Source organism: Choloepus didactylus, chromosome 1 (genome assembly GCF_015220235.1).
Source record: "Choloepus didactylus isolate mChoDid1 chromosome 1, mChoDid1.pri, whole genome shotgun sequence".
Classification (NCBI taxonomy): Eukaryota; Metazoa; Chordata; class Mammalia; order Pilosa; family Megalonychidae; genus Choloepus; species Choloepus didactylus.
The window spans coordinates 143383787-143396358 of record NC_051307.1 but is presented as its reverse complement, the minus strand read 5'-3'; the positions used below and the strand labels follow the sequence as shown (position 1 = coordinate 143396358).

The 12572-nt window shown below is 34.4% G+C and overlaps 2 protein-coding genes across 2 annotated transcripts in view; both read left to right on the top strand.

The window, feature by feature from the left end:
* Window positions 1–12572, top strand: part of SUCNR1 (succinate receptor 1) — a 116418-nt gene that overhangs the window by 28813 nt on the left and 75033 nt on the right. The window lies entirely within an intron of this gene.
* The window catches only part of LOC119539162 (arylacetamide deacetylase-like), a 44285-nt gene that overhangs the window by 3740 nt on the left and 27973 nt on the right, over window positions 1–12572 (top strand). Inside the window, exon 2 of the mRNA XM_037842421.1 lies at window positions 5041–5114. Coding sequence (XP_037698349.1) covers window positions 5112–5114 — 3 coding nt within the window. The 5' untranslated portion in view covers window positions 5041–5111. The remainder of the gene's footprint in view (window positions 1–5040; window positions 5115–12572) is intronic.

The following is a 12572-nucleotide window of genomic DNA, read 5'->3' as shown; positions in this document are numbered from 1 at the left end:
GCTAAATGCATATAGTGGGGGGACATAGGGGAAAGGGATGGGACTCTTGGCATTGGTGATGTTGTCTGAGTCTTTATTCTACTTTAGTTTAATGCTATCTTTCCTTTTGTTGCTTCTTAGCTGTCATGTTTTGTCTTGTTTTGTTTTGTTTCTCTATTTCTTTTTTCTTCTTCTTTTGTCTCTCTGCCTTCTTTGTCTCTTCCTCCTCCTTTGTGGAAGAAATGAAAATGTCCTTATACAGATAGAGGTGATGATGGTGGTGAATACATAAATACATGATAATACAGGGAACCATTGGTTGTTTACTTAGGACAGAATGTATGGTGTGTGAACAAAACTGTCTTAAAAAACAGGTTTGTTAAGTAATCTTGAGGGCACTATATTGAGTGAAATAAGACAGACACATAAGGACAAATATTGCAGAGTCTCACTGATATGAACTAATTATAATATGTAAATTCATAGACATGAAATAAAAATTACCAGGATATAAAATGAGACTAAAGAATGGGGAGTGGTTGCTTACTATGAGCAGAATGTTCAACTAGGGTGAACTTGAACATTTGGAAATGGACAGGAGTGATGGTAGCATGTTGTGGGAATAACTAACTGTGCTGAAAGGTGTGTGAAGATGAAGGAAAGGGTAAGCTCAGAGTCACGTATTTCACCAGAAGGGAAGTTGGAGGTTAATAGATAGGAATGTATAAAACAGTGAATCTTGTGGTGGACAATGTCCACAATTAACTGTACAAATATTAGAAATCTCTCTCATGATCTAGAACAAATGTATGACACTATAACTAGAAATTAATAATAGAGGGGTATATAGGAAAAAATATATACCTATTGCAAACTATATACTACAATTAGTAGTATTTTAACATTTTTTCATCAACAGTAACAAATGTACTGTACCAAAACTATGAATCAGTAATGGAGGCACAGTAGTTAGGTGTATGGGAGGATTTGAGTTTCCTTTTTTTGTCCTCATTGCTTTTCTGGAGTAATGAAAATGTTCTAAAAATTGAAAAAAAATTAACTGTTGTGATGGATACACAGCTGTATGATGGTACCATGGGCACTTGATTATACACTTTGGATCTTTGGATAATTATATGGTATGTGAACAATCTCAATAAAAAATAACTTTAAAAAGGTAAATATTTGGTATGTGAATTTTGTCTCAATAAATCTGTTATTTAGAAAATGGCCTTGAAAAACATAGAATACTTGGAGATAAATTTAAGAAAATATATGCAAGACATGTTCACAGAATTAAAAAAGTAATTCTTAGAGAAAGTAAGCATCTGTTAAACAAATGGTGACAAGTACTATGTTCATTGTTCCAGATCTGAAATTACTAAGATGCCAATTTTCCTCAAAGCTATCTCTATATTTAACGTAATTCCAATCAAGATCCCAGCAGGCTTTATTTTTTAAAAAACTGTCACATTTATCCTAAAATGTGTATATAAATGAAAGTGGATATGGAATATATTAATAAAATATTTTGTTTCAGAGGAACTAATTTGGAGCACTTACAGGGCATGATTTCAAGACAATATAAAACTAGTATAATCAAGATGATATTTGCAATAGATGATGAAACAGAGAGCTCAGAAATCAGTCCATACATATAGGCAATTCTTTTTGAGACAAATATGCCAAAGTAATTCAATTCCAAAAGTATAGTTTATTTTAACAAATGGTACTTGAATATTTGAATATCCATATGAATAAATCCTTAACCTTGACCTTTTTTTCATGTCATACTCAGAAATTAGCTTGAAATGAATTATGGACCTAAATATAAAAGCTTAAAACCTTAAAATTTCTAGAAGAAAACACAGAAGAAAAATTTTTGTGCCCTTTGGTTTGGCAAAGATTTCTTAGCCAAGATATGGGGCAGAAAAGGCAACAGGCATAGAATAAAAATAATACATTGGATTTTATCAAAAGTCAAACATTTTGCTCTTTGAAAGACAATGCATAGAGAATGAAAAGATAAGTCACAGTCTGGGAGACAATTTTCACAAAACATATATGTGATAAAGAACTTTTGTTCAGAGTATATAAAGAACTTTTCAACTTTATAACAAGAAGACCAAAAACCAAGGGAAGTAATAGGCTAAAAAGTTGAGCAGCTACTTTATTAAAGAAGATATATGAATGGTAAATAAGCACATGAAATATGCTCAACATCGTTAATCATTAGGGAAATGCAAATTCAAACCACAATGCAATATCATTACACAGTCATAATGGCTACAATTGAGTAACAGCAAATTTCATGTATTGGCAAGTATTTGGAGTAACTGGAACTATCAAATAGTGCTGATGGCAAAGTAAAATGATACAAACACTTTTAAATATATTTGTTTCTTGTAAAGCTAAACATAAAACTATCATATTTCTAAAAATATGAAAATATATATCCTCAGAAATACTTGTAAATATGTTCAAATCAATTTTAGTCATTGTAGTAAAAAGCAAAACAATCCAAATATCCATTACCTAATGGAAAGATAAGCAAAATTTTTAATGTTTATGCAATGGAATACTACTCAGCAATGAAAAGTAATGGCTACTGATACTGGAGACAATATGCAACTATTGATACATGCGAACAACATGGGTGAATCTCAAAAGCATAATGATAAGTGAACAAAACCAGATAAAAATAATACGTACTGCATGATTCCACTTTTATGAGACAATCTGGAAAAGGCAAAATTTCTAGGACAGGAAACAAATCAATGGTTGCCTTGGGCTGTAAGTTTGGGGATGGGATTAACTCTGGTGGCTGTTATAATAGTGTATATGTTTTCCAAACTTGAATTATGTATTTTTAAATGATGAATTTTATTGTATGTAAATTGTACCTTGTAAATCTGCTTTTTAAAAAAATGGCAGAAAGCCAAGAAAGGGAACAGAGATCGTGAATATGCAACATTTTAAAATATATTTGAGGCAAAGGGAAACAAAGGATTGGATGACTTCAAAATTCTAAGCATCAAACTTGAACAACACTTTAGTCTCAAAGTTCCAACACAGTCAAAATTATATAGTAGTTTTTCATTAGTGGACTTTATCTTATTGAAGAACACAAGAAGACTTTATATTAGTGAAAGAATTTATTCCTAAAAAGAATACCCACTATTCAAATATGTAAATCCTATGAAAATAAAGTGATTTGATTTGCACAGCTTTCCAAATTTATAATTGTTATATTTTAGGTTCTGAAATACAGTCATTAAGCTAATCTAATTTTTAATGAAAATTGCTCAAATTTTGCAGAAACTTTATATTATAATTGGTGAGAAATAGGAAATAAAAACTGTTCAATATGGTAGCCACAATTCACACGTGGTTATTAAAGCTCTTGACATATGGCTATTATGACTAAGAAACTGAAATTTTTATTTCATTTATTTTAATGAAATTAAATTTACACTTTAAAAACATGTAAAATATTTTTTGTTTTAAAAACAACTTTACTGTTTAGATAGGATTACATTTTACCAGAACTTCTGCATCACATAGCTATGATTATATTGTAGTATATGCAACTAAGTGAATGGATCTTGAGAACAGTATGTTGAGTGAAATAAACCAGAAATGAAAAGACAAACATTATAACACCTTGCTAATATGGCCTAACTATAATATGCAAACTCTGAGAAATGAATCTGAAAGCATAGGTTATCAGGGGAAGACTTATTTTAAAGTTTCCTAGATTGTAAGCACTTAGAGCAGTTTTATCTATTCCTGAGTTGTAATGGTTATTTCTAAATTCTGAGATTCTGAGCTGTTTGTATATAACCTGGTTGGTTCCTAGAACTTTTGTGTATCTGTGTGACACCTGAGACTCAGAGCCAGAATTTGGTGGCTTTAAATGTCAGCATTACCCCATACAGCAAATGTTAAAGAGGCTGAAAAGTTTACCTGACTTCAGTTACAGAGATGAATGAAATGGTCTCGGTTAGGACTAAGGTAAACAAGACTAAATGGTAAAGGACAATATTGACAGTGTTTTAAAACTTCAACTGATGTGTAAGACCAAAGGAAGAGATTTTTATTTGGTGAAAATCTATATTTTCTGTAGCACACTATCTAATTTAACTTGTATGGTCAGTTTGTTCAAATACAACAATTACATGGAATTTTGAATAGGAGTGAGATCTGGTTTGTTTGTACAGGTTAGTGTGAAGCCCTGGTACATCATAGAGTAATCTGGGCAGAGAATAAAACTGTATTTGCAAAGCCCCCTTGAGGGACTGGGGAAAAATGTGGAAATATTAAACTTCCCCACCTGGGGGATTACTGATATTCTCACATGCATTGGGGACTACCAATTTAGAAGGTCGAGCCCTTGATTTTGGGGCTTGCCCATATGAAACTTGTTACTACAACTGCAAGCTTGTTACTTATAATTATGCCTCAGAGTCACCCCCAGAGAACCTCTTTTGTTGCTCAGATGTGGCCTCTCTCTCTAAGCCAACTCTGCAGATTAACTGCCTGCCCCCCCCCCCCTCCATAGGATATGACTCCCAGGGGTGTAAATCTTCCCGGTAATGTGGGTCATGACTCCTGGGAATGAGCCTTGACCCAGCATTGTAGGATTGAGAAAGTCTTCTTGACCAAAAGGGGGAAGAGAAATGAAACTAAAACTTCAGGGTCTGAGAGATTTCAAATGGAATCAAGAAGTCATTCTGGAGGTTATTCTTATGCATTATATAGATATCCCTTTTTAGTTTTTAGTGTATTGGAATAGCTAGAAGGAAATACCTGAAAATGTTGCACTGCAAACTAGTAGCCTTGATTCTTGAAGATGATCGTATAGCTATATAGCTTATATGGTATGACTGTGTTGTTGTGAAAACCTGTGGCTCACCCTCAATTTATCCAGTATATGGACAGATGAGTAGAAATATGGAGACAAAAATTACATGAATAATAGATGGGATTGGGGGAATGGCATGTTTTGGGTATTCTTTTTTACTTTAATTTTTATTCTTATTTATTTATTTTTTTTTGTAGTAATGAAGATGTTCAAACATTGTGTTGACTGCACAGCTATGTGATGGTACCGTGAACAACTGATTCATTTTATGGTATGTGAATAGATCTCAATAAAAAATAATGGAAGAAAACAAACAAACAAACCAAAAAAAAAAAACAAAAAACAAAAAACAAAAACAAAAACAAATAAACAAGGAAGAATGCCCCAGAGTTTAAGAGTGCTGCTGCCTAAGGGTTCTCAGATGCCTGGGGAACTGAGGGAGCTTGGTTGCTCCATTGTTCAGAAAGTGTGTTGGTGCCCCAGGCCTCAGAGAGGGTGGAACACATTCCCTGGAGATTGGGAAGAGACTGGCCACCACCTCACTGTTCGGAGAGGGGAGAGCCTTTGCCCCTGTGATGAGACTGTGGGTGGTGTCCCATACTTGAGTAGGGTGGGGCCGAGAACAAGGCGGTCTCCCCAATGCATGGATATGTTGGAACAATCACCCCTGCATTTGGAGAGAGCAAGTCTGCTGTGTAAGCCTCGGAAAGGGAGGGACTCCAGTTCTCTCAAGCCCCAACAATACAATGTCATTCTATAAATGACTCTCAGACTTTAAATCTAATGAAGTTTGCCCTGTGGGTTTTAGGAACTGTTTTGGTACTGTGACCGTTTTCCTTTCAATTTCTCCCTATGCCAGTGGTAATATTTTTCCTATGACTGTTCCTCCTTTGTACATTGGAAGCAGATAACTTGTTCTAAGTTTCACAGGTTCATAGCCAGAGGAGAATTTTGCCTTAGGAAAAAAACAAACCTGTAACTGATTTTGATAGTATTTTTGACTTTGTGCTTATCTTTTTTACTGAAATGGTTTAGGCTTTCTTGATATTGTGATGGAATGAATGCATTTTGCATATGGATATAATATGTCTTTTGGGGGTCCAGAGAGTGGAATGTGCTGGTTTGAATTTATTATGTCCCCCTCAAAAGCCATTTTCTTTAATGCAATCTTGTGGGGGCAGACTTATTATGAGTAGGATCTTTTCATTAGGTTGTTTCCAGGAGATGTAACCCATCCAATTGTGAGACCTTTTGATTAGATTATTTCCATGGGAGTGTGACCCCACCCTTCAGGTTGGGTCTTGATTAGCTTACTGGTGTCCTTAGGAGAGCTCAGGGGCTGACACAGACCCAGACACTTGGAGATGCAGACAGAAAGACATTTGGACATGCTAAGCTAAGAGATGCAGCCCAGAGTTTGTCCCTGAAGACCTAAGAGAGGACCCCCAGACACTTAGAGAGAAATGCCCTGGGAGAAAAAGCAAGGATGCATAGGAACTGAAAGACAGAAGCTAAGACAGATAGAAGCCCAGAGACATTTTTGGAGAAAGCCATTTTGAAACCAGAACCTGAGAGCAAAGGACCAGCAGACACCAGCCACATACCTTCCCAGCTGACAGAGGGATTCTGGATGCCATTGACCATTCTTCAGTGAAGGTATCCTCTTGTTGATGCCTTAGTTTGGACACTTTTATGGCCTTAGAATTGTAAATTTGTAACCAAATAAATCCCCTTTATAAAAGCCAGTTAGTTCATTTCTGTTATATTGCATTCCAGCAGCTTTGGCAAACTGAAACACAGCCTAATTCAGCTTTATGTGGCATGGAACTTGGTATAGGGAATGAGAGCTTAGTATTCTGCACAAGTTAATGTAATCCACTGATGCATTTGAGTGTTTTGGGAATAAAATGAAAAATTATTTGCAAGGTCTCTTGAGGGACTGGGATAGAAAGTGTGGCACTATTAAACTTCCGCACCTAAAGAATTCCTGCTATTCTTTTAAGCAATTTAAGCTGAGATGAATTTAGCAAGAATCATATACTCCCAAATCATAACCATTGTCTAAGCCCTTCTGAAAGCTTTAATTTGCTATTGGAAACATATTTACATGTTAACACTTAACTATGTTGTAGAAAATAAGACTAGATCCTAGTATTATTTAAATTCTAAAATTTAAATTCTAAAAGCATTTCCCGACCAAATTTTTTAAATCTTGATTGTGTCTCTTTCTCACTGTAATAGATGCTATTAATAATATTAAATATAATAGTAATAGCAACTATAATGTTCACATTTGTTGATGACTTTCTAGATGCCAAAAGCAGTGCCTACTTCATTACTTTGATTACTAATTGAATCTAAGTTACAATGCGATTAGATATAAATTACCATGGGTTTATTGTAAATGAAAAAATTGCATCAAGAGTAATCTGAGAACATTCTGTTTAATCCTACAACTCATACTTACGTAAGTTTCAATCACTCATCTTTAAAATGGCAAACATAATATCATAATATAGACTTACAGAGTTACAGAACATCTTTTAACAATAAAAATCTTTATTACATGGTCTGTGATTGAACAGAAGAGGTCATATTTTGCTTTCTGTACCTTGATCTTACTCAGATGGGGCTCCTCCTTCTTGATCTCCAGGGCATAGCAACTTTTGATTATATTGGAATTGGACTAGCTTCAAAATGATAAATGCACAAGTTTGCCCTCCTGGAAATGCTGCTGAAATCTGTTGACCTTAGTATTCTTTCATCATATTGCTTTTGAATTTACTTTCCCAGATATTTGTTTAAAATCTTTTCCCTCTTGGGGTCCTGTAAATGAAATATAGAGATGTATTAGGTAGAATTCAGAGAGTCACCCAGCTCAAGGCAGTAAAAGTCATCAAGAAGACAATCTGCTCAAAATTATAATATATTGAAGATATATTTGAAAGATATATATGCATGTTTATATGAATATATATACATTTTTCTCTAGTAGGGAGTGCTTTGTATATCCTGTTAAGACATACTTGCCTACTCCAAGATTGAAAAGATATGTTCCCATGTTTTCAGGCTTTGTAGTTTTTCCTCTCACATTTAGGTTTTAATCTCTTTTTATATATTTTGTGTTCTATTTGAGTAGGGATTGAAGTTCTTTTTTTGGTTGCTGTTCATATTCAGTTTTTCTAAAATGATTTATAGAAAAAACTATCCTTTCCATAACAAATTATTTGGCATCCTTGTCAAAAATCAATTAATCCCTACAACTTCTCTAATAAAGAAAAATTTTAAAAATCAATTAACCACATATGTTTGAGTCTGTTTCTGGACTCTATTCTGTTTGCTTTACCTACTTATTCATCTTTACAATAATAGCATACTGTCTTCATAACTGTAGCTTTAGAAAAATTCTAAAAAACATGAGTGCGGATGTCTAGTTTCCACTTGGGATGTAGAAAGACAGCAAGAGTATTGCTTACACTATTGCCAATAACGAAAATGCTAGAAAACTGGAAGTTCACATAGGGCGACCACCTAACCTTAAAATGTATGGAGACCGGCACATACACTGAGAGATGGGGCACAAGCACTAGCTAATGGGGCAAATGCAGCTGGATACTGTAAGAATAATTAACAAATAGGTAAATGCTCAGTGCCGGCTAGTAAAAGGATATTGAGCCCCTGCAGGACACAGATAGAAGGTTCCTTATTGAAGGCTTTTCCTCCTTGAACCCTACTAGGTGAACACATACACACACAAGACTGGGGAGAATCCTGAGACTATTTTATGTGGAAGTCTAGGGAGGGGGAAGGCAGCTGCAGAAGGGAGACAGAAGCCCCCGGGACTCTTGTCCTTGTTGTCTCTTACGAAACCAAATCATAATAAGCAGGAGAGATGGGAACCCCAAACTGTTGTTCTTAAGGCACTGGTGAACATCCACTGGGGCTGGGAGAAGAAACAGAAGACAACAAACTTTTACCCCATGGAAAGAAGCAGCATTTGAAAGTGAGTAGTATTACTCTTGAGAAAATAACTTTAACTAAGAAGAGTTTAATTTTCACGTATCTATTTTAACTAAGAATATTTCACTTTTTGCTAAGATTAAAATTGAGGATCACAATTTCTGTTCATTGTGGCATTACTAATATTTAATAGGTTTTTAAAGTAATATTTTTTTAAAAGGAGTTACTTTAGACAATGCAACAAAACCAACAACAACAAAAAGGATAGACAGAACGGGAGTTTCTGTGTTGTGTGCTACTTTTACTCAGTCTCTTTGAGGCAATCTTTTTCTTCTCAGTCATTTCTGGCAAACTTACTTTGCCAAGTTTCTGACAAGAGGGTCTGATCAGAAAGCGTATTTTCAAAAATAGCAATTTTAATCATGATTCTTAATGCAATTAGGGAACTAGAAGTTGTTGAGACTACTGGACATGCCTTTGCAGTATCCAGTCTCCTTTGATAGCCCAAGAGTGCTATCAAAAAATGTTCTTTCTGAAATAATCTATCTTTACTTAAGAGTTGGCTCAATGACTTATATGACCCATTCAGTTATATTTCCTAATCAGTTCCCTGAAAGACTCTAAGTCTATTTAACTATTTAAATATCAATACTAGTATTTTTCATAGAAGCAGTAATTCTCACCTTGGGGGAAGGGTCAGGTCAGAATCAGTTAAGGGTCTTATTTTTCACCTCTCAGGCCCGCCACTTCCTATGACATTAAAATTTTTGATGCTGTCTCCAAAGGGTATGTAAAATTCTCAGTTGAGTATCACCCTTGCTGAGGATCATCATTACTGATGGAAGACTGTATTCCTTATATCTTTAGGGTCTGAAGGGTGGCAAAAACCACTAGAGTAAAAGAAACAGAGTTTTGTAGTCAGATTTTCTGTTTTTTTATCCCTACTTTTGCAAGGAACTGAGAAACATATCTTCATTAAACAAGTCTCCATTACCAGGATGACTGTGGCAAGGTTCTTAATCTCCCTTAGCAAAATGGATACACTAATTCCCAGCTCACAGGTTGCTTGTGGAAATTGAATGAGGTAACAAATGTAGAGCACTTAACATAGAACTGGATACTTTGACAGATGCTCTTCAAACATTTCTCTTTTGCCCTTGGGCCTTAAGCTGCCGTTTATCCCTGTAGACCTTCTTGCTACTATCAAATAATAAAAGGAAATGAGATACATTTTTTAAATGCTGAGTTTATTACCAGGCACAGTACTTACAACATGTAAGAAATTCACCAAGTTGTTTGCTGAGGGGGAATATCAGATATTTTTAAGTACTAAAAAGTGAAGGGTTATGGTCCATGAAGTTTATGGTAATTAAGAATTAAAAACTAGCTCTCTATATGGTATGAATGAGACCAATTATATGTATGTGTTTGGTTAAAACAAGTCCCACTGTTCATCAGTCAAAAAAGTATCTTTAGTTAGATCCAGGTAAGCATTGTTGCATACGTTCATGATTCTTTAAGGGTATTGGTATTAAAAGTGTTGAAGTGAAACACGGCATTAGGTTTTGATATCTTCTGGGCAAGTGCCGCTATAAATTGAAATTTTTCCCTTTACCTACCGTCCTTGTAGTAATTTCTTCAACAATACAGAAAACAATGGTTATCCATATTTTTTTCCTTGCTTTTATATAGACTAGAGGAGTGGAAAAGAAAGAATAAATATCATATAAAGTCAATAGAATAAGCTTAAGAAAGCAAATAGGACCTCATTTCTGATATGATTCACTGCAGTTAATCAAATAGCATAGCAACCGAGGTTATATATTAACCAAGGTAGAATTTGAAAGAGCAAGAATTATATAGTAAATTGAGAAATTCACTTTAAAAACTGGGTTTGCAAAGTCTACTTCAGTATCTTTTATTTTATAAGATTGTTTCTCATTCTCCAGTCTACCAAATAATCAGCCTTGCCAAGACAAGTGACTCAAAGCTACCATTTCTATTATTTCCTCCAAACCTCTCCAGTCACTACATAGCACAAAAAATTTTATGAGTCCTTTTGCCTTCCCCTTTCCTAGGAGGCATGTGCTTCTTTGATATTTGCTAGGAACTCTCAAAATAATATACCCATCTCCAAGTTGGTTCTCCACAAATATTTGCCTAGTGACTATCAGAAGATATAATAATGCTGGTAGATTTGACAGAACTTTCCAGAAGGTGAGTGTTCTCTTTTTCATAGTGCATGGTAAAACTTGTGCTTTTATCAGCAACACTATTTCTCAATAGTGATAACATGACAAGCTGTTTGCCAATGAAATTCTGTGGCAAGGAAGTTAGATAAGAGTTTTGGGTGGGGCTTGCTGAAGGTACATTTAATATCAGTGATTGAAATAAAGTTTAATGCCTTACAGCTGAAAAAACAGAAGAGAGCACAGGAAAAAAAACTCCTTTACCTTTTCTTTTGTATGTGCTCAATGTGTATTATATTTATACACCCCTCCCAGAACCTTGGAGAATGATGCTGTTCAATGCAGTAAGGAAAATGGGGTCAGATTAGTTAAGTGAAAATATTTATTTATTTTACCTCTTGCTTAGAGAGGAAAGTTTGCCAGGACTCTGTGTTTTTTTTTTTTTTTTAATTTTTGTTTTGTTTTGTCTTTTAAGTTTTATATGCCTTTGGCTTCCTGTTGTTAAATTCTGCTGGCATCTTTATGTGTTCTATTTTGTATCTCTGAATGATGTCAAAGTAGACTACTAACAAGATGAACAACAAGGAAGCATTATACTTCTAAAATGACTCATTCCAATAGCAGAGTCACAAAATGTTATTTTATTTTATTTTATTTTTTTGCTTTGTCAACTTAGATGTGTGATTTTTAAATTTCATATAAGATTCAGAAGTCTTGTTTGAGCTGTTCTGTAATAAACTATGACATTAAACATTAATTTGATTTGTGGCATATACTACAGATATGTAAGTAGATTCCTTTTAAAATATACAATAGATTGGCTGACTGAAACATGCCTAAAAACAAAACAGTAAAAGGTGTTGTTAGTAGAAATGGAAGAATGTTTGCCTCTATTATGATTACTTAATTGGGACCGAATCTAGCTAATCTCTTCTAGCCCACTTACGAGCAAATTTTACTATGTAGCAAAATAGCATGTGGATAAATTTCTTAAGAGGGTGTATGTGTGTGTGTGTGTGTGTGTGTATCTATACCTGTCTATATACAGAATATCTCAAAATTAAAACTCACTATATATTTATATAGAAGTGATATTATATAATAATATATATCTATACTCTATATTCTTGTATATCTATTTATAGATATAGATAGCTATAAATAAAATAGGATAATAGTGAAGATTATGGCAAGTGCTATTGAGTTCATTTCAATATGATGAAATCAGGTCTAGTCCTGTTTATTGGGTTAGCCATTCACACCAGTTACCATCTGTTTCTTGGTGACTTAAGACTAAGATCACCAATGAGTATTAATTATACAGTTCTGGTCCCAGAACTTAGGATAGCTGTCTACATCAGATGCTGTCTATTTCTGGTCCTTAACAATTTTGAGCTTTAAGTCCATAGTAGGAATGGATTTCCAGGCAGGCCTGGGAGCTTTCTTTAAATGAGAAGTATGAATCCAAGAATTAATAACCTCTGATTTAGCTGTGCATGTGTTAATTAAAAGCATGTGATAGGGTCCTTTCCAGCTAGGTTGGAGTGTATTTTTATTGAGGTGTCTTTTCCAATACACAA